Source organism: Prionailurus bengalensis, chromosome B1 (genome assembly GCF_016509475.1).
Source record: "Prionailurus bengalensis isolate Pbe53 chromosome B1, Fcat_Pben_1.1_paternal_pri, whole genome shotgun sequence".
NCBI lineage: Eukaryota > Metazoa > Chordata > Mammalia > Carnivora > Felidae > Prionailurus > Prionailurus bengalensis.
In genome coordinates, this window is record NC_057344.1 from 44,536,067 (window position 1) to 44,562,730 (window position 26,664).

Below are 26,664 nucleotides of genomic sequence, written 5' to 3' on the forward strand. Positions count from 1 at the left end.
AACTGGTCAATATGGTTTTATTTCAGTATTTCATAAACTTTTAAATATAATCATGTAAAAAAACAAACATTTCAAAAAGTGCAAAATATTAGAAAGCTAATCAGTACTATTAATCTTTCCATGCAGACAATCTGTTGCTGAAATAAGCAATACAAATTCTGTAGCAGGAAATATGTAGAAAATGATACTCTACAGTTGAAAAATAGTCTTGGTCAAGACACTGCACATGATACGACCAAAGTAGTGCAAATAATATATAACTAAAGGATTTAAATCAAGCCTATCATCCTATGTGATATGCAACCATGATGCTACCACAGGTGGAGAGACGAGACATCAAGCTCTTGTACAGCTGCCTGCCCCTCCCCATCAGGAAAGAACCATTTCTTAGTCCCAGCAGTGGTTGATCTAGCTATCCCAGGGGTATGCTGTTCATCTTTGGTTACAGGAACTCCTCCTTGCTTGTCCTTTGGTTTACTCTTAAATATGCTCTATTCTGCTAATAGGAAGAATAAACTTAAATTTGAAGACAACTTGACAAAAGCTTCCCCTCTAAAATATAATTAATGCTACTTAATTCTCAGTAACCCTTACTTCAAACTCAGTTTATATACAAAAGTATTCCATGTATCTGACACTTCTTAGTGGCTAAGTCAGCATTAGCCTGTAAAGCAGATGGACAAGGAAAGGCCAGACACTGACCCTGTACCCCAACCTCACCTCTACCATCTCTAAGGTGACAGTGATTAACTTCCTTTTCCTTTCCTCTCTGGAAAGGGATAAAGACCACTGCAGTTGAAGGGATGGCTGAAGTGAATGTTACATGCCAATGCACTGGATACCATGATACGTTTACAAAAAAACATTTTTTATAAAAAACGAAAACGCAGCTTGCCTGCCTGTGCCATTGTTATAGGCCTATGGAGTGTAAAGGACTATCACAAAGAGAACTGCAAAGACAAACTGACCAATGAGAAAGAAAACAGCACAGTGGTGAGCAGATGCCTGGAAAAAGTTAGTCTACACGCACCCATCATCTTCAAGGTACCTTTCACTTTGCATGCTCTGACAATGACTGCAATAGCTGTTCCTTGGCCCCGACAGGCGTAGGTTTTTCTTGCAGAAAAAGAAACATTTCCCCCTAGCCAAACCGACCTGCCCAACCAACACTGCCTGTGCCATGAGGCTTCTAATACATTTTCTGGATTATGGGTACCAAGGAAGGCAATGGTGTTTACAAAATGTTTTCAAACAGAGCACACAGTACTACCTTCACCCAAGTGGATATGGTGGTTGACTGTCACAGATTCTATTTCACCACAAATGTACTCCTGAGATATTTTTATTTATAACCAAAGCAGCCTGTCAAGGCTCGTATAACTTTGCCCTCAACTTAAGGAAGAAGCTACTATCCAATAACTAAGTCAAATTTCATCTAAACTCTCCTAAGTTGAAGCACGATATAAAAAGACAGGTCTAGGATATATAACATCTTTGCTTTATAAAGATGCACCTAATGTGAACTAAACTATCCACTTTAGACTCTGAGAGCAGCTCCAACAGCTGTGAAAATAATGAACAGCATCAGTGATTCCTCCGATCAACTGTCAGCTGTAGAGAATAAACAATAACTCTCTCCCAGCTACATTTTGGTCCTTCACAAAGTACTTGTAGGAAAGAAAAGTGGACTCAAAAGAATTTGCTCAACAGTCTTTTACACACCCACTTAGCCTTCAAGTGCAGAGAACACCAATGAGACATGTGTACCCCAAAATGCCTTCTGAATCTCAAGCCTGTTTCCAAACTAGAGGATTTTCTAAAGACAAGCAATAACCTCCTAGAAAAATGTCTACCCAAGCCAAAATAAACTCAAAACAGACTTTACACTGTCTCAAGGAATAAGCAATAAAAATAAAGGATGGCACCTGTCACCCAAGAATTAAAGATGCAAACACGCCCCACTATGAAGAATGGCGAGTGCTTATACGAAGCCAGTGGTAAAAAGCAATACGGTCTTCTCTTTGCTTTTCTACTCACTTCCAAAAAAGATTATCTTCCAAAGACCCCAGTGGTAAGTGGCAGGTAACATGCGAGAAATGACGTGGCTGAGAGGAAAACGGCAGCAACAAGCAGGTAGATTTTCTGGGGAAGGATCCTTCAGTGTCTGTCTAGGGAAGAGTGGAAAGAGGTCACGATGCAGTCACAGCTGGAAGGCAGCCAAGCAGAATGCCAGAGCCTGATACATGGACGTTCTTGTTACACATCTAAAAGGCTGAGTAACTTAAATCTCAGGATGTGTTGTTCATCATTAAAATTCTAACTACTGCCATGGTAACTCTCAGATGATCAGAACTATTAAGATTCTGAGTTTAGATCCTAAAAATGATTAAGTGTTATTGGACCAAATCACTAGCAAAGCAAATGAACACTAACCTTTCTCTAAGTGGGCTATTGTGCTTTTTCCCCCAGGAATTTTAACCAGAGTCCCTCTAAAAATGAATAATAACCTAGATCTTGGTGACAGACAAGAGAAAAGTATATTTATAAAAAGCCCAAGTCTACACTGTTCCCCATAACATATTAATATGTAGGAACCATGCAGCATACGTGACATTTAAAAACTCACATTAAGTAGCCATACATAGTTGATTTTTACTGTAAAGGCTGATCAAGGAAGATGCCCTGGGTTTGGTAGATTTCTTTGAGGACCAGCAATACGGTATCTTCAGACTCCCTATAAAGAGAAAAACTTACATTGTAAAAAGCAGCAGCTAATGTTCATACTTAAAGATGCTTTACACATACTACCTCATTTACACAACCACTGTGCAAGTTCATTTTTTACAATAAAAAGTTCATTTTACAGTGGGATATTTATTACTCAGCCATAAAGAATAATGAAATCTTGCCTTTTGCAACAATATGAATGGACCTGGAGGTTGCTAAGTGAAGTGAACCAGACACAAATACCATATGATTTCACTTATATGTGGAATCTAAAATACAAATGAACAAAAAACCAGACTCTTAAACACAGAGAACAAATGTGGCTGCCAGAAGGGAGATGGGTGTGGGCAAATAGGTGAAGGGAATTAAGACATACTAACTTCCAGTTATAAATAAGTTGGGGTGCCTGGGTGACTCAGTCGGTTTGAGTATCCGACTCTGGATTTCGGCTCAAGTCATGATCCCAGGGTCGTGAGATCAAGTGCCGCATCCAGCTCTGTGAAGCATGGAGCTTGCTTGGCATTCTCTCTCTCCCTCTCTCTTCTCTCCCCTGCTCACACATGCTCTTTCTCTCTCTCAAAATAAATGCTCAGCACAAAGTCAGACACAGGGCTTGATGCCATGACCCTGGGATCATGACCTGAGCCAAAATCAAAAGTTGCACACTCAACCAACTGAGCCACCAAGGAGTCCCTGAGCCATATATCCTTAAGGCAATCCTTCATGATGTTATTTTATATAATCAAATTTCTTTATGAACTGGATATGAGCAATTGCTGGGACACACACAGAATAGTATCTGGAAGATGCATGAGAAATTCATAACATTGACTGTCATAAGATGGGAACTAGTGGTTAAGAAGCCGGTGGGAGGGAAACTTTATTATTATACCCTTTTATATCTTGAATTTTGAACCAGGTGATTGCATTACCTTAAAAAAATTTTTTTTTTTTTACTTTTTGAGAGAGACAGAGAGAGAGAGAGAGAGTGTGAGTGCACTCATGCATGAGTGGGGGAGGGGCAGAGACAGGGAGACACAGAATCTGAAGCAGGCTCCAGGCTTTGAGTTGTCAGCACAGAGCCCGATGTGGGGCTCCAAATCATAAGCCTGAGATCATGACCTGAGCTGAAGTCAAACACTTAACCAACTGAGCCACCCAGGCGCCCCAGTGTTACCTTTTTTCTTAAGTTTATTTATTTTGAAGGAGGGGGGGGGAGGGAGAGAGGAGGGGAGAGAGAGAGAGAGAGAGAGAGAGAGAGAGAGAGAGAGCAAGCGAGCATGAGCAGGAGAGGGGCAGAGAGAGGGGGTGAGAGAGAATCCCAAGCAGACCCTGTGCTATCAGCACAGAGCCCGTGTTGCTGACAGCACAGATCCTGCTTGGGATTCTCTCTCTCGCTGTGCCCCTCTCCTGCTCACATTTTCTCTCTCAAAATAAATAAAATGTAAAAAACAAAACAAAACTAAGATGACCAACTGGATGGCTCTTCCCATACTGTCCCAAGAATGAGCTCTGTGAAAAGGGAACAGTTCTTGGCCATTTACTACTAAATTTTTTTTTTTTTTACATTACCAGACATACTGCTAGACATTTTTTTTGTTTGGTTTTTGTTTTTTTTGTTTTTTTTTTTTGTTGTTGTTAGAGAAAAAGAGCACATGCACAAGAAGGGGAGGGGCGGAGGGAGAAGCAGAAAGAGAGAATCTCAAGTAGGCTCCAGGCTTTAAAAAAAAAAAAAAGAAAGAAAGAAAAGCAACCAAGTTTAAAAATAAAATAAAAACTATAGTGTGCAAAATACATACATTGAAAACTACAGAATATTGCTGAAGGAAATGAAAGACCAAAATACACTGAGAGATACTGTGTTTGTGGAGCTGAAGACTCAATATCATTCAGATGTCAATTCTGCCATTTTATCTGCAGATATTATGCAATCACAAAATCCCAGAAAGCTTTTTATTTGAAATTAACAAGCCCAATTTAAAATATACGTGGAAGTGCAAAGGACCTACAGTAGCTAAAATAAAGAAGAATAAAGTTGGGTGACTCACAATACCTGATTTCAAGACTTATTTTGAAGCTACAGTAATCAACACAATGTTTTACTGGCATAAAGACAAGCAAATAGATCAATGGAACAACCTAGAACCAAGGTAATTCAGTCTCCATCTGAATAAATAAATGTTGCTACAACAACTGGATAGCTACATGCAAACCAGTGAACTTCAATTCTTACCTCACACCATATTAAAAAATTAACTCAACCAAAATGGATCACAGACCGAAATATAAAAGCTAAAATGATATAACTTCTAGAACACAAGTGATATCTTTTTTTTTTTTTTTTTTTTCAACGTTTATTTATTTTTGGGACAGAGAGAGACAGAGCATGAACGGGGGAGGGGCAGAGAGAGAGAGGGAGATACAGAATCGGAAACAGGCTCCAGGCTCTGAGCCATCAGCCCAGAGCCCGACGCGGGGCTCGATCTCGCGGACCGCGAGATCGTGACCTGGCTGAAGTCGGACGCTTAACCGACTGTGCCACCCAGGCGCCCCTTTTTTTTTTTTTTTTTCAACGTTTATTTATTTTTGGGACAGAGAGAGACAGAGCATGAACGGGGGAGGGGCAGAGAGAGAGAGGGAGATACAGAATCGGAAACAGGCTCCAGGCTCTGAGCCACACAAGTGATATCTTAATGACTTTGGATTTGGCAAAGATTTCTTAAATATGTTAAAAAATCACAAATGTCAATAAATTGGACTATATCAAAATCAAAAACTTTTGCTCTTCAAAACATTTTGCTGGAAAAATGAAAAACCACATTCTGAGAAAAAAACATGTATCTGAAAAGGACTTGTAACTAGCATATAGAAAGAACTCCTGAAACGTAAAAAGATAATCTATTTTCCTTAATGGACAAAAGATTGAAACAGTTCTCCAAAGAAGATGTATAAATGGCAATCACATGAAAATATATTCAACATCATTAGGGAAATGCAAATTAAAACCATAGTGAGGTGCTATTACAACCCATTTAGAAAGGCTAAGAGACAAATCATGAAGTTATCATACCAAGTACCCTTGAAGATACGGAGCTATTGGAACTCTCAAACATTGCTGATGGGAATGGAAAATGCTGGCAAGAAAAGTTTGGCAGTTTCTTTTTTATTTTAAGTCAGCTCCACACCCAGCGCAGAGCCCAATGCGGGGCTTGAACTCATGACCCTGAGATTAAGACCTGAGCTGAGATCAAAAGTCGAACGCTTAATCGACTGAGCCACCCAGGCACCCCTGGCAGTCACTTTTAAAAATACTTTTACCCTACAATACCTAGCCATTATTCCACTCCTAGGTATTTTCCCAAGAGAAACTAAAGAATATGTCCATATAAAGTCTTGTACACGAATGTTCACAGTTTTATCTATAATAGCCCAAAACTGGAAACACCCCAAATGTCCACCAGCAGGTAAATGAACAAATTGGGGTACATTCATACAATAGACTACTACTTGGCAATAAAAAGGAAAGAAACTGATACACGTCATGGAGAATGAAGGAAGCCATACAAAAAAGGGTATATATAATAGGATTCCATTTATAAAAAAAAAGTCATATGGCACAATGCCAGCAACTCCAACTGTAAGTATTTGCAGATCTACTCATGATTAGGTGAAATGACATAAACAAGGTGTATGAAGTTCTAGAGTAGAGAAATCTAAAGAGACCCAGCAATAAAAGACTATTTAAATGAATTACAGAATATTCATATAGTGGAGTACTAAAGCTACAAAAGAATGGAGAAACTCTTTATACCTGATAGGCAAAAAACTCCAAGATCTCTAGTAGAAAAAGCAAGTTACAGAACAATACCTATGATACTTCTGTATTCGTTAAAAGAGACATATAATACAGTCACATATTCACACCTGTGGTATATATGTATAAAATAGACCTCTAGAAGAAATTAGTAAGGAGGTTCCTCAAAAAGTTGAAAACAGAACTACCCTATGATCAAGACTGTCTTTGAAGCTGTCCCTGAATTTACAGCTGAGAGAACACAGCAGCCCAGAAAGCCAGGAGTGGAGACTGTAGGAGAAAGGGGTTCATCATGGTAGATGACCTAAAGTGATTGTTGTATAAAAAATCATCAGGTTGTTGAAGAGCTCCATGCTATTGTTGTGTCACATAAAGATGAAGTGCCTGTTATTAAAGTGGCCAATGATAATGCTCCAGAGCATGCTGTGAGACCTGGTTTCTTAACTACTTTTGCTCTTCCAACAGACCAAAGGAGCAAACTTGGACTTCCAAAAAGTGAAAGTATCATCTGTTACTGTAACACCTACTGGGTGGTTCAAGTCAATTGTTTATTTTTGGTGGTGAGTTTCACAGCCAGCAGCAATGCCAATACAGGACTAATTGTCAACCTAGAAAAGGAACTTGCTCCATTATTTGAAGAACTGAGACAGGTTGTGGACGTTAATCTGGCAGTTGTTTTGATATATACCTTAACTTTCCTTATAACAGACATATATCAATCCAGCAATCTTTACAGACCATAATACTTGTATCCCTGTACTCAAGAAAGGGCCCTCTTTCCCACCTTACACTAAAAAAAGAGCCTATAGATAAAATTTATGGACATATTGTTATCTTTTCATGCGTAGGGTATTTTCTTATTTAGTGAGATCTGGGAATACCACAGAAATGGTTCAATACATCACAGCTCTAATGGTGTTAGCCAGTCACCAACTACGCATGAGATTCTATTCAGTGGGTCAGAATCAAAATTGTACTTTGGGGGTGCCTGGGTGGCTCAGTCGCTTAAGCATCTATTTTCAGCTTATGTCATGAGTAATCTCATGGTTTGTGAGTTTGACCCCTGCACTGGGCTCTCTGCTATCAAGTGCAGAGCCTGCTTTGGATCCTCTGTCTCCCTCTCCCCCTTCCCCATTTGCACCCAGTCTCTTTCTCAAAAATAAACATTAAAAAAAATAATTACACGGGCGCGTGGGTGGCTCAGTCAGGTAAGCGTCTGACTCTTGATTTCAGCTCAGGTCATGATCTCATGATTCATGGTTTGAGTTCTAGGTCGGGCTCTGCACTAACAGTATGGAACCTATTTGGGATTCTCTTTCTCTGTCTCCATCTGCCCCTTCCCTTCTCATATTCTCTTTCTCCTCTCTCTCTAAATTAAAAAAAAAAAATTAATTTTTAAAAAAATTAAAAAATGATCCACTTGAGCCATTAAGTGCTACCTATTGCATAATATGCCCAGTCTTATAAAATGAACCAGGAGCTTTTTATTGTGAATAACAACAAGGATGTATTTTTCTTTATACTGTTTTATTTCTTTGCGCTGAGTGTGAGGAAGATATAATGGCTTAGTAAAAGTAATAAAATCAGTAAAATTACTAAAAAAAAAGGAAGAATGGGGCACCTGGGTGGCTCAGTCGGTTGAGCATCCGACTTCAGCTCAGGTCATGATCTCATGGTCCGTGAGTTCGAGCCCCGCATCGGGCTCTGTGCTGACCGCTCAGAGCCTGGAGCCTGTTTCAGATTCTGTGTCTCCCTCTCTCTCTGCCCCTCCCCCATTCATGCTCTGTCTCTCTCTGTCTCAAAAATAAATGTTAAAAAAAAAAAATTAAAAAAAATAAAAAAATTTAAAAAAGGAAGAAAAAAAGAACACCCTGTGATCCAGTGATTGCACTACTAGGTATTTAACCCAAAGAATACAAAAACAGTAATTCAAAGGGATACATACACCCCAATATTTATAGCAGCATTACCTACAATAGCCAAAATATGGAAACAGCCAAAGCCCATTGATAGACGAATGGATAAAGAAGAGGTAGTATATATACACAATGGATACTACTCAGCTATAAGAATGAAACCTTGCCATTTGCAACAACATGGATGGAGCTAGAGAGTATTATGCTAAGTGAAATAAATCAAAGAAAGACAAACACCTATGGTTTCACTCATATGTGGAATTTAAGAAACAAAACAAATGAGCATAGGAAAAAAAAAAAAAAGAGAGAGAGGCAAACCAAGAAACAGACTCTTAATTCTAGAAAACAAACTGATGGTTACCAGAAGGGAGATGGGTGGGGGGATGAGTGAAATAGCTGAGAGGATTAAGGAGTGCACTTGTGATGAGCACCAGGTGGACGTATGGAAGTGCTGAATCACTATCTTGTACACCTGAAATTAACATTACACTGTATGGTAACTAAATGGATTTAAATAAAAACTTAAAAATATAATAAAGAACCATAATTTAAAAAGAAAGCAACCCTTTTTCAGATTTCTATCAAGCCACATCAGCAAAGATCATTCTTAAGAGCATTACTTTGGCCTCTTACAGGACTGCTTTTATTGAGTTGCACTTAGATTATATGTCATGGCCTCTACTGTACTTATTATCTAGAGATAAAACTGACTCCATCAAATAATAATCTCTTTTATCAGGACTCAATAGAAAAATTCCTCTCAAGACATTAAAGCATTATTTTTTGAACTTACCCCCTACCCATCTTATTTTCCTAGTTGTATTTTCCTTTAGTTTCAAATATTTGATGATTAAGTTCTTTTCTAATAGATGAATTTCAAAAAGCATCATTAATCCATTCTACAATCCATCAGATAATTATATTTAATAATGATTAATTCTGTTGAATAAGTTCTGGGGATCTAATTACAGCAAGGTACTACAGTCAGTAACACTGTACCATATACCTGGAAGTTACTAAAAGTAAATCTTAAATGTTCTCATCACACACACATGCACAATATATAATTATGTGCAGCGATGGAGGTGTTATCTAATCCTATTGTGTTAACCACTTCACAATATATACATGTATCAAATCACATTGCACATCTTAAACTTGTATAATGTGTCAATTATATCTCTAAATCTTGAAAAAATATTTAAACACTAAAAGATTAAACATTAAAGGGGTGTCAGGGTAGCTCAGTCAGTTAAGTGTCCAACTCTTGGTTTCGGCTCAGGTCACGATCACACAGTTCGTGAGCTGGAGCCCCACATCGGGCTCTGCCCTGACAGTGCACAACCTGCTTAGGATTCTGTCTCCCTCTCTCTCTGCCTCTCCCCCTCTTGCTATCTCTCTCTCTCAAAATAAATAGAAACATTTTCAAAATTAAAAAATTAAATGTTAAAACAAAAAATAAAGTCTGTTCTAGCTACTATAAACACTTTTAAATGGGTTTAAAATACTTTTAGCAACAGTAACATATTTGTCCAGTGCATTCATACATACCCATCCTGTCCTACCACTTTAAAAGTGGTTTTAGGGGAGCCTGAATGGCTCGTCAGTTAAGCATCCGACTTCGGCTCAGGTCAGATCTCACACTCCGTGAGTTCAAGCCCCACATCAGGCTCTGTGCTGACAGCTCAGACCCTGGAGCCTGCTTCAGATTCTGTGTCTCCCTCTCTCTGACCCTCCCCCATTCACACTCTGTGTCTGCCTCAAAAATAAACATTAAAAAAAAAAAAAGTGGTTTTAAAAACTAAACTAACTGAACTCATGGCTGCTGGCATCATCTGCCCATGCTCTATCAAACAACAAAATAAAACGTGTTTAAATCAGATTTCTTTAAATGACATGATTGCTATTTTGTAATTACCTAAATGAGAAATCACTCTAATCCCAAATGTACACTAGCCTATCCTCTTTTTTCTGTATCTATCAAATATCTGTAAAATAATCAGACCAAAAAAATTAATAAGTAAAAACCCACACCCCAGAAACAAAAGCAAACAACACTTACCAGTAGCATAGATGGCTTTGCAAAGCAAATAAATATTCATTAAAACTTTCAATGGGCTTCTCTTGTAGCACATAGTCAATGCGTTGGCCTCCATTCAGCATTCCCACATTAATGGGTGGAACTTCTTTAACGGCCACAGAGGCCTCTTCTGTGTTAACATCTGGACATGGAGGAACCACAATAACCATCTAAAAGCTTCCAGTCCCCCAAGATTACCCTAACTTCCCGTCAGATGGCTAAGTTTACAGTGGGATGAGCTACTCTCTGTTCAGAAAGCTCTCTGCACCTTCTTCCTTTCAATCCCCTTAAAGCTTCTCCTCAAGTCACAATGATTTTGTCCAATCCCATTTTTTCTTTCCTGTACCTCTGATAGCGAATTCATTTGCATCTGGTTTATAAATAAATGTACCTATAGAAATCTTTAGGCAGTTGAAAATTAAAGCAAAAAGAATGCAAAGTTAACTGTGAAATTAAGAGGAGATATATGAGCTAGTGCCCAGCCAGGAAAATAAAACGGACTAATGAATACACAGACATTCCCCTGAAAAAGCTTCACAGAGTGATCTAACATCCAGAATTCCCAAGTGAGGAATGTCTTTTAACGCCTCTTGACCAGGTGCTTAGCTTCTCTTGACATTTTTCCTCACAAATAATGTTTTTCCATAATTCGTGGCTATTCGATAATAGAAAAGACTAGCAGAGCTGAAAGCCCATTAGGACTCATAATATTGGTCCTATACAATAAAAAGGGAAAAACGGGTAAGTAAGAACTCCTGGGAGAAGAAGAATTACATATCATGGAGTTACTCTTATCTGATGTGATGTAGGAAATCAAAGTGACAGTGTCACTGACCACTTAGCTTCTCTGAACTCGATTCCGATTCTGCTTCAGTTTCTTCTGCAGTTTCTGAAGCTTGTAAGGCAGGGTATGGAGCTCTGGTGAAAGACTTCCAGGCCATCCGCAGTGAACCTAACAAGTTGTTCTTAAGGTCCATACTCATCCTGGTCAAGCCCTCTCTCAGTTCTGAAACATACATGAATAACAACATTACATGGTTTACAAAGAGTTTAGGGTCCAACACAGTTAAATAAAGTGAATGAGATCCAGTCAGTTTGCACTGATCAGACCATCTAGAATTACAAGTTCTGAACTCAGACTTACCTAAGTGCATCCGCTTCCTGCCTTTATGGTGTGGGATCAGCATTGGCTCAAATTCCACTCCTGGGACCACCATCGGTTCAATTCTATAGGCCACAGGATCAAACTACATAGAAAAAAAATAACAGCTACATATATACCTCTGCTGAAGAAACTCAGAAAGTCTTAGGAACTATCAGGCAAGAATAACTATAAGCTCATTAAAAAAAAAGTTATTTTGCCTCATCACTTTCAGATTCAAACGATTATAAGTTGTCTCATTACCACAAAATAATATAGAAAAAAAGCAAATCAACACAACAGAAAATTATATGCTCTTGGGGCACCTGAGTGGCTCAGTGGGTTAAGCATCAGACTCTTATTTTTGGCTCAGATCTTGTGGTTCATGGGATTGAGCCCTGAATTGGGCTCACACTGACAGCATGGAACCTACTTGGGATTCTCACTCTCCCTAGCTCTGCCCCTCCCCCCCCCCAAAATCAAGAAATAACCATTAAAAAAAAAAAAAAAAAAGGAAACAGAAAATTATGTGCTCTTTACCAATGAGCCCTAATATTCAGGTGAAAACATGTCCAATGCTTACAGGGTGATAAATATTGAAGAAACCTTTGCATGTTGGAAATTTATAGTTGGGATCAATTCTTTTTAGTCCTCGGACGGTAAGGAACATTCCAATGGGCGAGCCAAAGGCAAAAAATATCTCTGGTTTATAGATGAGCCGGGGGTATTTTACAGACACCTGGAAAGAGGATATAAAAATATCTCTCATTGTTAACAGAAGTGACAATTGTTCCTACCATACCAATGGCAGGCAATAAAATGACCAAAGAGAATTAATTAAAATTGTTACCTGCCCAATGCCAACATCCAGATAGTCACCATTTCCAGTAGCATCTGTTTTACTGCAAAACTCCAATTCTCTGGGGATGTTAGATATATTCACCCCTGAAGCTGGCTGCAGGATTGGTCTATTAATACCCTAAAGAATAATACAATGCCGTGAAGCTATGCAGTAAAAATATCCAAAGGCTTATACAGTTTTTTTATTGGTTTGAAAGGATGCTTACGAGTGTTCTGAATTTTAGGAAGAGTCCTCAAAAAACAAGATAAAGCTGATGAAAACAAAAATTGTCTTAAATAATGAACTAACATCCATACATGCTCTAAAATGGTAAAAGCTGTACACAGCCATTTGGTCAGCAGTTGAAACTTCAGGCAACCATTAGGAGAGAAAACAACAGCAGAGCATGATGAAAAAGAATGCTGAGGGTTGCTAAGGAGTTCAATCAAGTGCAATGCCCTTTTAATGGAAGCAAAATGTCTCTATGAATATAGAAATTTATGCAGATGGTGGGCCAAGAACTGGGCCTTAAGAAAGAACTGAACAGCCTGCTACAAAGTTGAAAGACAACTACTAAGATATGGAAAGGAATTCAGTGGCCAAAAAAACTGAACGTAGAAGTACGATTACAACATGGATAAACCTCAAGTTCATTATGCTAAAGTGAAAGAAGCCAGCCACAAAAAGCCTCATACTGTATGATTCCATTTATATGAAATATCCAGAATAACAAAATCCATAACAACAGAAAGGCCAGTGATTCACAGGAGGAAGGAATGGGGAGTGACTGCTAATGGGTAAAAGGGTTTCTTTCTAGGGTGATGGAAATGTTCTCAAATTAGATAGTGGTAATGGTTACACAACTCTGTGAATACACTAAAAATGGCTAAATTATATACTTTAAAAGGGTGAATTTTATGGTAGGTGATGTGAATTGTATTTGAAATACAATTATGAAAGGAAAAAAACGGAATGGTGAGAAGACTCCAGGGAAGATAAGATTTCTGAAGTTAATATTTTTTAAGGATGTCAATATAAAAAATGTGTTTAATATCTAAAAAGAAAGCCGAAGATCAGTTAACAAAATTTCTTAGCTGCCTAAACACCTCACAAAGCATAAGGATACAAGGATGTCAAAAACTGTTTAATCCTACAAGCTATATTAAACATACCATTGATTTTTTTCTGGTCCTAATGTAGTTTAATATCTTCTTTCTTGGTCCTAGGGGAATTCCCATTTCCTGAAGATCTTTGTCGGTACATAAAGCCTAGATATAGAAAATCAAATATCCTTATTTCTAGGCAAAATAAAATAAATTACATGTCCTATTCTCTGAGAGGAGTAAGACCTAATCATTCTTGTTCTTTGCTTTATATTACTAGGGGTCCCTAGTGGTATAACATCATTAAGAATTTTAAGAAGAGAGTATTTTATTCATAAAAGCCTAGAGAAAAATAAAAGGTATCAATGTTATAGTAATATAGATGACATTATTACAAGAAAAAAAAAAACCTACAGAAGTGAGTAGATAATGCATGACACAAAACACTCTTTGATTTCCATGCAGACTCAGATGTCACATTCCTGAGAAATACTATATCCCTACTCATGGACACAAGCAATAAGAACATACAGCAAATGTGGAACATGAAACAGATGAACAATCAGTATCTCAGCTTCAGTGCTGCTTACCTGAGGAGGTTAAGGCTTCCTTCACCCTCCCAGACTAGGTTAGTTCTTAAATACCACTGTGTGCTTTTCCTACTCAGAACTTACCATAATTGTAATACAGTATTTAATATGTGTCTTCCCTGCTACACTATAAACATAGTGATATGAGAGACCATATCTGTCTTATTGACCGCTCTATCTCTAGTAGTTGGTATAGTAAGCCTGATCATATTAAGCATTCACTAAATATCTACTAAATGAAAGAATGTATTGCAAACCCGAAAAAGCACCAAAAAAGTGGCAAAAAACAAGAACAAATAAAAAGCAAATATCAGCAGCAGAGCTCTTGAAGGTATAACAGAAACTAGAGTCAGAATAGTTAGCGGTCATTTATTCTAACTCATGTCCACATTATCCGAGCTGTGTTGCTTTTTAGTCCTTGCTCTGCCACTATGTTTGTCGACATGGCTCCTCTGAACCTTGCACTTCCACAAAGCAAGATCACTTTATATGATAAAAAAACACATAAACAAGCTAAAGGACATCACTAATGATAACAAAGTATTTATGACTAAAATGATTCCAAAGGGCAGGCTCTTAGTAAGTGGTAAGATGAAGATAAGCAATAAACATACTAAAAATGGTACAGCATAAAGTTTTAAAAGATTATTTTTACCAGCGCTTCCTTATCTACTTTCTCCTTCTCAAAGATACTAAAGAATTCAGAGAGTTGAAGTTTCTCCAAATCTTCCTCTAGTGTCAGTGTGTCTCCTTGATCCATGACAATATTTGGTGCATCCTAAAAATTAAATAGTAAAGCTCACATTCTCTGAATTTATTTAGATTTTCCTTTATTATTACTATTTGCCAATAAAAATGTATAAGAGTTCCACATAAAGCTATACTTAATTTTAAATAAATTGTAATTTATATAAAATTTAAGAAGTGGCTAATCTCTAAATTTGCAACCTCAGTTGAAACAATGTTTTTTAAATAAATGAATGCATGAATCATTATCAAAGTATTTTCAACTTCATTAATACAACATTTATTGAGCTCCTATTAAGGAACAAGTGTTTAAGACATAAAACAATCTAAGACAATGCCCCTGTCCTGGAAGAACTCATAGTCCAACAATATAAATAGAATACTTACATAAAAAGAGAAAATACACAAGATAGCATATGCTAAGTACTAATTTAACACTATAGATAAATGTTCATAGGACTTTGCTTTACAGAAGATGTTCAAACATCAAGTCCTCCCACTGCTTTCAGACAGAATTTCTATAAATTATATCAGTTTGCATCCAATTTATTCTTCATTTCCACATCATATGCAAACTCCACGTCAGCTCAATGATTCTATAATTCTAATAATAGAACAGAAGTGAATATTTATAATGGAAAATAAGATACCTATAGTTATTTTAGAATATGACAAATATTTGTGGGAGCATATTACTATCTTGCTTCTATCATCCAAAAGTGACAGAGATAATTACAAGTCTATTAAAATTAAAATAAACGTAAAATCAACGTTATGGTATGAAACTAAACTAAGCAAAAAACTAAAAGTCTAAAATCTAAAGATCCATACTAAGAGAGAGTATATGAGAATCTATCTGTACATCTAAATTACCTTTTCACTGTCAATATCCCCCAAAGAATCTTTCTGATTTGTTAGGATATCAAACAATATAAGCGAACCTATAAGTAAAATAGAAGAAGGGACAATTTCTAAGCATTGGCACTACATAGCTGTCTTTTATACAAAAATTATTAAGCCAATTACCCATGTAGCAAAATCTATGCAGCAGGAAGTCTTTCCTTCCAATCCACCACCACCCTTCCAACCCCTTCCAAATTGTACATCAAAGACCAGTTCTAGACCTCTGAATCTGATACTGATAAAAGACACTGTACTTAAAGAACAGGTATCCTTAATATATAATAGTCCTTTCTGGTCACAGAAAACTCATTTGTTACCTAAACTATGACCAGCAATGGATACACCGCCTTTGAAATCAGGGTTCCTCTGCAGAAAAAGTGTATATATTCGGTTCATTTCAGAAGCAACTGTGTCCACAATAGTCTGACAGTAGGTGGGGCTATTGTAGAAGAAGACATCCAGAATTGTGTCGTTGGTGAAGTGCCTTAGGCGGTTAATGCTGGGCAGAGTTATTCGCTGCAGATCTCTGAAAAAAAAAGAAAAATATTTTAAGCAGAAAACCTAATACATTCCAAAAGCCCCTCTAAGCTATTATCCAGCTTAGCCTTCAAGTTTAGACTTAGATATTTAAAAATACAACAGACAATCAATTTATAGTAAATACAGAGGACTCAGAGACAGGTTTAATTAAGCCAAAAGAATTTCATCAGCAAAAGTGAGACCCTATACAAGACAAACCTAGTTTCTTCAATACATAAATTACAAAGAAATAAGAGATGGAAAGGTAACCAAGAGATCAAAAGAGACTTAAAAGACATATCAGTGAATTGCAACTTATGGACCTTATTTAGATCCGCTTAAAATCTGTGTGTGTGAGCTTGTGTATGTATATATATGTGTATATTTGTTGATATTAAGAATTTTTTAGGTGTGATAATGGTGTTATGGTTAATATATTTTTAAAAGTACTTTCAGACATACAAACATTTACAAATGAAATGATGTAATATCTTAAGATTTGGTTCAAAAATAATATGATGGGAAAAAAACAATAACATGGTGGAGGGATGGGCAGTAGACAGGGATAGGAAGATAATGGATACAGCAGAATCGGCCATGTGTTGAGACTTGTTGGAGCTGGGTAATCCTAATCTGTACGTGAAGACTCATTATATAAGCTACTTTTTTGTACAAAATTCTCTACCATAAAAAAAGTTTTTTTAAAAGACAGATAATACAGAGGCTTTTCCTAGAATTCTCAGCATTAAGGTTTTTGGATCACAAGTCAAATGATAAATGGATCAGCTCCCTTTCTCAATGCATCATTTCCAAAAGCTGAAAGAAGGCAAACAGAACTCTCATCCTGCAAAGGAAAACCATGCAGACATTATTATCTAAGTCAACTTCGTTAAAGCTTTCTCAAGATACCCATAAAGATTCCTCAAAGACTCAACAGTTTCTGTAGTTTAGAGAGGGCAATATGCCCTTAGTAACCTCTTAGTATCAGTTCAGATATGAGTATGAACTCCATACCTAGTAAAAGCAACACAATACAACATCGGGCACATGCAATATGCTCAAATCACACAGAATTAAGAACTGAGAGATGCAGAATTAGGAAAGCCATTTCCAAGATCAACATGGAAGTAAAACTACTTCCTTTATCTTCCAGAGAAGTATTTGCCAGTTCTATCCTAGAACTATATTATGAACACACTTCTTTTGGAGAGCCTATAGCTCTCTAGAATATCCTTAACATAAGGCAACCTTCTGACATTACCATAAAATCTATAAACAAAACTACTGGGCTTGTGACCTAAGAAAGCCATCACTTAATGGGTGCCTGGGAGGCTCAGTTGGCTGAAAGTCCAACTTTGGCTCAGCTCAGGTCATGATCTTGCAGTTCAGTTCATGAGTTCAAGCTCCTCACTGGGCTCACTGCTGTCAGCGCAGAGCCCGCTTTGGATCCTCTCTCTATCCCTCTCTTGCTTGCTCTTACTTAAAAAAATAAATAAAACCTTAAAAAAAAAAAAGCCATCACTTAAGAAGCGCCTGGATGGCTCAGTCAGTTGAGCATCTGACTCTTGATTTCAGCTCAGGTCATGATCCCAGGGTCATGGGATTGAGCCCCCCTTTGGGTTCCATGCTGGGCTCATGGAGCTTCCCTCTGAGGGCTCCCCTCTCCCCCACTTGTGCTCTTTGTCTAAAACAAAATTAGGAAAAACAGCCATCACTTAAAAGTTGTACTAATTAGGGTACTAAGCCTGGGTGGCTGAGTAGGTTGGACATTGGACTCATCAGGTCATGCTCTCATGGTTCTGATGGTGCAGAGCCTGCTTGGGATTCTCTCTCTCTCTCCCTCTCTCTCTGCCCCTCCTATACACATGCTCGCTCTCTCTCTCAAAATAAATAAATATGAACTTTAATTTTAAAAAACTGTACCAAAAAAATAAATAAAAAATAAAAAATAAAGTTGTACAACTATACTTCAAGTAATAAATGCTAATAATTTAATGTTTGGGGATTTCCTTTTTTTTTTTTCCCCCAAATGTGGACAAATGTTATCTAAATAAGATCACAAAAGGAACAATAAAATACTTTATATTAAACTGATAAGAACAGATACTACACTTGATCTCAGCCAAAAGATCAATAAAATAAATTTATAAATACATATAAATACAATTTATAAATACAATAAAATAATTTATAAATCTTGAGGTAGGTTAGCTTTGACGTCCAAAGAAGGAAATGCTTATACCATGGGAAGAAAGCAATGTTTGTTTTTAATGCTAAAGAAATAATATATCTGTAACAGTAAACAGTAATGAGCTAATAAAACATACTAGAAGATACACACAGCTCTTTACTCCTAACCAGGATAGTTAAACTAAGGGATTGGTCAACATTTTAAAATGTTTCTCTAAGAAAAGGCACAGAAGCACACAAAACTTGCTGAAAAAATTTTTATACAATCAGCTATAAGCAGAATCATACCAAGTGTATCAATGATCAGAAAACATATTACAATCATAGTTAACAACTCAAATATGAAAGGTATTACTCACACATCCACACCAGTAGAATGCAAAGGACTATGCCAGTTGACTGGAAGAAATTCTACCCTCCCAATCTGCTGATTTTCTTGGGCTTTCTTAAAATGTGTCTGTAGTAGGTTTAAGGAAACACTGCGAAAATCGTTAACTGAAAAAGAAATGAACTTATGCATCACCAGGGAAGCAATCAATTTATAGAATTAGGATACAACAGATCATGTAATTATATTCTATCTTCATTTGCTTAGAACACATATTTACCTGAGTCACAAAGAGCAAGTGGTATTTAGTGAATATTATCAGTGCATATAGGAAGAGCTATTCCCTTAACACAGAACTTTATTTTAGCATATAAAACATTTTATCTAAAGAAAAGCTAACTTCAAAATTTCTATTAAGTCATGGGGACTGTTTTACTTTTTTTAATAAAAGAGAAAAAAATGACTATTTCAATTGGCCTTGCAGTTATATTCCTATCCTAACTTTGTGGTTCTTATAAACAACCACAATCAAATATTTTAAATTAAAAAAATATATACACTATTTGAAATTCATACTACATCAATCTTAACTTTCCAGAACGTTTATGCTTAGAAGCATTAGCCAGTAGGATAAGATTCCCAAATTGGGACAATTAGACTCTGAATATATACTGTTAAGTTTTAGAGACACTACCTTTCAAAATCAAGTTATACTAACGACCTAAATATTCCAAGTAGAACATCAAGAGCTTTATCACACTATAAATTACACAATGATTAAAGGTTCTGTTATCCATTTAAACTGTATCATTTTTTGGTTCCCTTTAAATTTGGAATAGAGGACCATCACATCATAAAATAATTTTATAAGAATTAAAGGCCTGTTCATTCAAGAATTATTAGTTAAGAATATAACTATTAGCCTAGGGAATTTACTAGTACTTTAGGTCTAAGTTAAGAAGATTTACCACCTTGCCACCTGTCTTTAGCTATCCAAATCTTATTATGCAGGTAAGACAAAAGATTAAAAAGACACTTTATCTCAGCTCATGGGAGTACAGACTAATATTCCCCTAAAATGATTTAATCTTATACACTCTGCAAACCTACCACACTGTACAATGCTTCGAAAGCGGAGATCACAAGCTGGTCCAATCCCATGGACTACAAAAACCAAGTGATCTATCTGTAAAGGTTCTCCTACAAATGAAATTAAAAAGACAAATTATTTTAGATACCTGGTCTTATATTCTAAAATCAAACATTCACAATGAATAGGTTATAAAGATAAGCAGATCACTTTAAAGGACATAAAACAGACCTATATCTTACTTAGTAAAAATACAGGGATTTTACTGTGTTTCTAATTTATCTTGACATAAGTCTGTGAAAAAACTTTTCAGTCTTTTTTAAACTTTTTATTTTGAAATAACTACAATCTTACAGAAAACGTGAAAGAATAGTATAGACACTTCCCTGTACTTTTTACAAATTCAACACTTCAACGTTTATCACTTTTGCTTTATTATTCTCTATGTGTATGTGTTACACACACATTTTTTTTTCTGAATCATTTGGAAGCAGTCGCGTAGATAATCAGATTGCATACATCATACCTCTTTAGCCCTTTAAATACTTTAATGTGTATTTCCTAAACATATTTTCTTAAATAACCACAGTAATCAAATTCAGGCAACATAACATTGGTAGAACACTTTTATCTAATATTCCATTTTTATCAATTGTTCCAATGTGTGATGTGTATATAAACCCTAAACGTTTAAACTCATCTTTTTATTTTTTTTAAGTTTTTATTTAAGTAATCTCTACACCCAATGTGGGGCTCAAACTCATGACCCCAACATCAAGAGTCGCATGCTCCTCCAACTGTGCCAGCCAGGTGCCGCTAAACTCATCTTTTTTTTTTTTTTAATTTTTTTTTAACATTTATTTATTTTTGAGACAGAGAGACAGAGCATGAACAGGGAGGGGCAGAGAGAGAGGGAGACACAGAATCTGAAACAGGCTGCAGGCTCTGAGCGGTCAGCACAGAGCCCGACGCGGGGCTCAAACTCATGGACCGTGAGATCATGACCTGAGCCGAAGTCGGACGCTTAACCAACCGAGCCACCCAGGCGCCCCTAAACTCATCTTTTTAAATTATAGTAAGTCTAGGGGCGCCTGGGTGGCTCAATCGGTTAAGCGGCCGACTTCAGCTCAGGTCATGATCTCGTGGTCCGTGAGTTCAAGCCCTGCGTCGGGCTCTGTGCTGACCACTCAGAGCCTGGAGTCTGTTTCAGATTCTGTGTCTCCCTCTCTGTGACCCTCCCCCGTTCATGCTCTGTCTCTCTCTGTCTCAAAACTAAATGTTAAAAAAAAAAAATTTTTTTTTTAATTATAATAAGTCTAAAATGTTGTAAGTATAGTAAGTCTAAGATAACCCATCTTCTCTGCAAGATAAAAGGAATTTTATAATCCAGTTAAATATATTATAAAACCAACCATAAATGGACCTAGCTGGACACCAATGGATAACCATCAAGGTCCTACTGACAAATAATTTTCCTTAGCTAAAAATCTTCAAGGACAGGAATTACCAGAAATAAATTTCCATTTTTTTTAAGTTATTTATTTATTTATTTATTTTGAGAAAGCATGAGCAAGGGAGGGACAGAGATAGAGGGAGAGAGAGAATCCCAGGTAGGCTCCAAGCCATCAGTGAGGAGCCTGATATGGGGCACAATCCCATGAACCATGAGATCATGACCTGAACCAAGATGAAGAGTCAGACACTTAACCAACTGAGCCACTGAGGTGCTCCTAGAAATAAGTTTCTAATGAAACAGGTGGAATCACACTTTTTAGAATTAGGACTAATCAGTTCATTTGTACCTAGTGACTTCCTGATTAGTACTGCCAAATTTTACCCATCCCACAATATATACTCAGCAACTTTAAAACAGTATTTAGATCTATTAAGATTCTTTTTTTTATTTATTTTTTATTTTTTTTAACGTTTTATTTATTTTTGAGACAGAGAGAGGCAGAGCATGAACGGGGGAGGGGCAGAGAGAGAGGGAGACACAGAATTGGAAGCAGGCTCCAGGCTCTGAGCCATCAGCCCAGAGCCCGACGCGGGGCTCGAACTCACGGACCGTGAGATTGTGACCTGAGCCGAAGTCGGCCGCCCAACCGACTGAGCCACCCAGGCGCCCCTATTAGGATTCTTAGTACATGAAGCAATGCGGATCTCAACTCATAAGACCATATGATTAAATCATTTTTAAGTTTTGAGGTAATCCAAATCCACAGGAAAAGGTCACAATTTAAGTAATAAATGAGTGTATCAGAAGAAAAAAACTGGGTGGGTTAGTCAGTTGAGCTTCCTGCTCTTGGTTTCAGCTCAGGTTAATGAGTTCAAGCCCCACATCAGGCTCCATGCTGACAGTACAGAGCCTGCTTGGAATTCTCTCTCTCCCTCTTTCTGCCTCTCCCCTTCTCTCTCTCACAAAATAAACTTTAAAAAAAAAAAAAAGAAGAAAAGAAATAAATGATAAACATTACCACAATGAATGTCAACAGAGATGTTCTCAACCCCTCTCTTCACTGTTCTTGGTCGACCCTGTTCAGTGGGTGTTGAACCCCATTCATCAGACCCTGCAACTGGCTGGTAATGCACCATAAGCTTAAACAGAAAAGATCAAAACATATATAGCAGATATATTCTACATTATAGACATCTCTATCTATCCCTCTTTGTGAAGGACAGGAACATGTCTTTCAAAACATAATAGTCAAATCTCAACTACAGTTTTGACATGCAACTCCAGTAGCCTGAAATGAGAACCCTGAAATTATAGGCCAATGTGTTACGCATTAAATACCTTATAATTTTGTCAATTACACCTCAATAAAGCCAAAAAAGAAAAAAATACATCAGACTAACAGATCTTTCAATAATACCCTACACATGTAAGATATGCTCACATGTGTGATATTCTTAATCTACAGTGGCATAATTTTCACTAAGAAAATTCTTTTGTATACGCTGAATGAGGTAAAAAAATGATGGCAGTGGCTACAAGTTTTAAGATTCATAATTGTGAATGCAATATAAAAATTTCCATAGGTTAGCCTAAGTAGAATCCCTATGAAAAAGAAACCAATTAAGTTCTCCTTACTAATGCAATTAACCTTTAATCCCACATGAAAGAAAGGTTTCATTTGCTTCACCTTTGGATTGTGTAATATAATAATTTCTCTGTTAGGAGACTCCAGTTTCTTTTTCCATTCATCCAGAGTTACAGCAAGCATGTAAGTTTCCTTAAAAGAAAACACCTTTCATTAGATTTCTCTAATAGCTTTTCTATTAAAACTAAACTTTTTTTTTACAAGAATACTGCTAGCTAAATCACTACATAAGAATATCCAACTCCAATTTATCAAATTATTTGAAAAATCTTTCAAAATTGCAACAGATAATAGTATAGAATAAAATTACTCCTGATTTTATCATCTAAACTAGATAAAATCATTAACATTTTGATATACTTCTTTCAATAATATTAATGTCTACTCCAACTTAAAGAAAGCAAATTCCAGACTGTTTCCAGAGCCAGAAAAATAAAAGGCTAAAATGACCAATCCTGTGGTCATAGTTTAAATATGAACAATGATCACCATTAGGGGGAAAAAATTTTAATTTAAAGACATAAGAGGCATAAAGGCATAACTTTATCTTGAAACTAATTTGCAAAAAGAAATGCTATAAATGTAATCTGGATACAACCAAACTCTGGAAATCTCACTAAAATGAGTCACAGGAAAAGATTATTAAATAAGAGAAGGAAAAAAGTGAAATGGGGTGAGGGGAATACCTCTAATACTTGGCTGAAGCTCTCAGAGTAGGGAACATACTTATTATCTTTGTCTCCCTTGTAAAACCAGGTACATCGTCTCACTTCTGACGCTAGCTCATCCCAGTATACAGCGTACCGCATCCTCTCCCCCAAATGCACATCATATCTGCCCCCATCAGTGGGGACAACTCTGCCATTGCAATCTTTTCCTATCAAGGATTGGAAAAGGGAAAAGAAGTAGAAATATTAAAACATACCTCCCAAAATACAATTCTGAGTTATATTCTAAATAACGTTATGAAACATACAAGTTTTGTTTCTACCTGGCTAAACATTAAATAAAATGGGGGCACCTGTGTGACTCAGTCTGTTGAGCATCCGACTTTGGCTCACGTCATGATCTCATGGTTCACAAGTTCGAGCCCCCTGTCAGGCTCTGTACTGACAGCTCAGAGCCTGGAGCCTGCTTTGCAGATTCTGTGTCTCCCTCTCTCTCTCTCTGCCCCTCCCTCGCTTGTGCTCTATCTCTCTCTCTATCAAAAATAAAACATTAAAAAAAATTAACATTAAACAAAATGGAAATAATATTTTTTTACTACTTTATAAACCATCAAAACCATTCCTGGTTTCAATGATACATGAAAAAATAATACCCAACATTGTTTTGTTCTTTTTCTGAGGAGAGAGAACAGTGTCTCATTTAAAAAAAAAAAAAGTATATAAGGCTTTTTTATGAATTTTTTGCTTGAGGGGCCAAAAGGTAAATTAATGACCATGACCATCATGATGTAAAAATGGTTACTAGCGTCATTCTTGTTTCATAAAAGAAGAAAAAAATAAGTGACAGTTAATTCATTCTCTTGCAATGTGACATCCCCCACTCTTCATAAACAAAAACTGAAACGTAAGCTAGAACATAAGAAATAGTAGATAACTATGCAAAAATTGTAACTACTGTTTTCAAATACAGACCAAATTCTTAAGTATTTTAAAATGCTATCGAGACAACCAGAAAAAAATCTAAAACTTATTTTTTTTAATAGTGCTCAGTATAAGAACTATTACATCAGACTGAGAGAAATAGTATGTCTTTATCTAATACAAATCATCATTTTCATCCTACCAGAACCATAGGCGTCTTCCAGCTGCTGTGAATCTTCAGAGTTAAAAGGAATCCATGTCTCCTTAGAATCTATTATTTTACAATAGAACCAATGAGGAGAAACTGGTTCATACAAACTGCCAGCATCCATGTCTAGTAGCTCAAAGGAACTACATGAGTTTGGTGATGGGGATGGATCTGACTGGGACAATTGTTCCTGGTGTGACCCCACTGATGACATTTCGCTCTCTAAAAGACAAGATGAAAGAAAACTATCGGGAAAAAGTTATTTTCCTTCTATTAACGCTGAAATTGCTCTCTCTCACACACACATACCTGGTCATTTTTAAGGAACCACTTCTAAAAAAAAAATCTAAATCTAAACTGAAAATAGAAATAAGTTCTAAATTAAGAGCTGGATTTGAGAGGGAGCTTTAAACACAGTGTTTCTCATAGTCAGACCAACCACTTTACACTGATCTCCCAATCCTCTCAGAAAACTACATGGTTTTAATCAGACAATAAATTAGAAGACAAACCCAGAATCAGAAGAAACACATGGTCAAAAACTTGACGGCAACAAAGCATCTGATCCCAATTTCAATCTAAGTCTTATTGATAAAGACAAAAAATTAACTCCAACTGTCTTAGTAACTCCTGGATTTTAGGGCTCCAGGCCCCTATCATTATACATTGACATGATTACCGGAATCTTAAAATACTGAAAATGAAACTATTCACTTAAGAACCTGTTACCTTTTATTGATCTTGGAAATGTGCTTAATCGGGGACTAGGGCACAAATTCCGAACACACGAACCCCCGTTTGAGCCACTGCGCGCAAGAGCGCACCCACTCACGCCTGCCAAGGCTCAGGTGAAAAGTAACAAGCGACCTCGAAAGCCTCCTTCCCTCAGAGGCGACTCTGGCCTACGTGGTCCTACCCGTCAACACTCAGACCACTCGTTAAAGAACAGCGCACACGTCAAAGAGCACTCAAGCTCTGCGGAGAGTGAGCAACGTTGTTGGTCTCTCGGCACCGAGCGCAGCGGGATGGCAAACACCCGGCTTCGCTCAGAGCGAACGCTCTCGAGGCTATCGGCCACTTTGATCTTTTTTTCCTAGCGCCAACTTACCTCGGCCACCTTGGCGTGTCCCTTCTCCCCACGACCCTGGGCCTTCTGCAGCCCGGATCTGGGACCTCAGAGCTCGGGGACTTGCCTCCTCCCGCTTCCAGCCCTGCAGAGAGGAGCGGAACCACCAATAGAACCACCAATAGAAACAAGGTAATTTCCCAGTGCCTTACAGGGCGCAGTCGATACAAAGGGGGCCCTGACCGCTTCCCTAAGGACCGAGGTCACCCACCCCCGGGCTGGTACTCCCAGCACCCCCTTTCCCTGCCTCAGGCATCGCGTCCGACTCCGCCCCCGGCATCTCCATCCCGCAGTGCCTCCAACCCGCACCCCAGTGGGGCCTCCCTCAGCCCAGCGCCCACCCCACCAAGCCGTCGCGGGCTCACCTGGCTTCCCCGCTGCCTTTCACACTCTCCTGTCCTCGCTGAGGGGGGCACATGTCCCCGCGGCGGCCTTTCCCCTGAGCCCGGGCGGGGCGGGGCGGAGCAGGGCGGAGCCTGCGGCCCCGCCAGGCTCGTGCCCAACACCGGTCTCCACTGCGCTCCCAGCGGGTGAACGGCAAGCCAAGCTACTAAGAGCAAAGGTGAGGTGGCCGGGACCGCGGCGTGGAAGCGATGGGTGGGGCGAGGAAGGCAGCAGGGGACTGGCAGGAAGTGTCGCGAGAAGCGGAAG

The 26,664-nt window shown here is 37.8% G+C and overlaps 2 protein-coding genes across 5 annotated transcripts; one reads left to right on the plus strand and one right to left on the minus strand.

The window, feature by feature from the left end:
• DDHD2 (DDHD domain containing 2) lies at positions 1–26,664 on the minus strand. 4 transcript variants are annotated; one of them, XM_043564069.1, is made up of 19 exons: positions 26,379–26,664; positions 25,996–26,098; positions 24,882–25,109; positions 23,777–23,967; positions 23,133–23,222; positions 22,464–22,584; positions 20,010–20,099; positions 18,931–19,066; positions 16,180–16,388; positions 15,833–15,900; positions 14,868–14,990; positions 13,692–13,787; positions 12,529–12,657; positions 12,262–12,417; positions 11,682–11,784; positions 11,373–11,543; positions 10,520–10,679; positions 2,627–2,734; positions 1–2,164 (listed from the first exon to the last, which is right to left on the minus strand). In XM_043564069.1, the coding sequence occupies exons 3-18, from the start codon at positions 25,099–25,101 to the stop codon at positions 2,653–2,655; spliced, it is 2,145 nt and encodes a 714-aa protein (XP_043420004.1). In that variant the 5' UTR covers positions 25,102–25,109; positions 25,996–26,098; positions 26,379–26,664; the 3' UTR covers positions 1–2,164; positions 2,627–2,652. The 4 variants fall into 4 exon arrangements, with proteins under 4 accessions (XP_043420004.1, XP_043420012.1, XP_043420034.1 ...); XM_043564077.1 differs by having other exon boundaries at positions 1–2,168; XM_043564099.1 differs by lacking the exon at positions 25,996–26,098 and having other exon boundaries at positions 26,379–26,492.
• Positions 6,038–7,284, plus strand: LOC122467306 (ragulator complex protein LAMTOR3-like). The gene is given in 2 exon segments (XM_043553787.1): positions 6,038–6,878; positions 6,880–7,284. Coding segments are annotated over 2 exon segments (450 nt in total). The 5' UTR covers positions 6,038–6,833.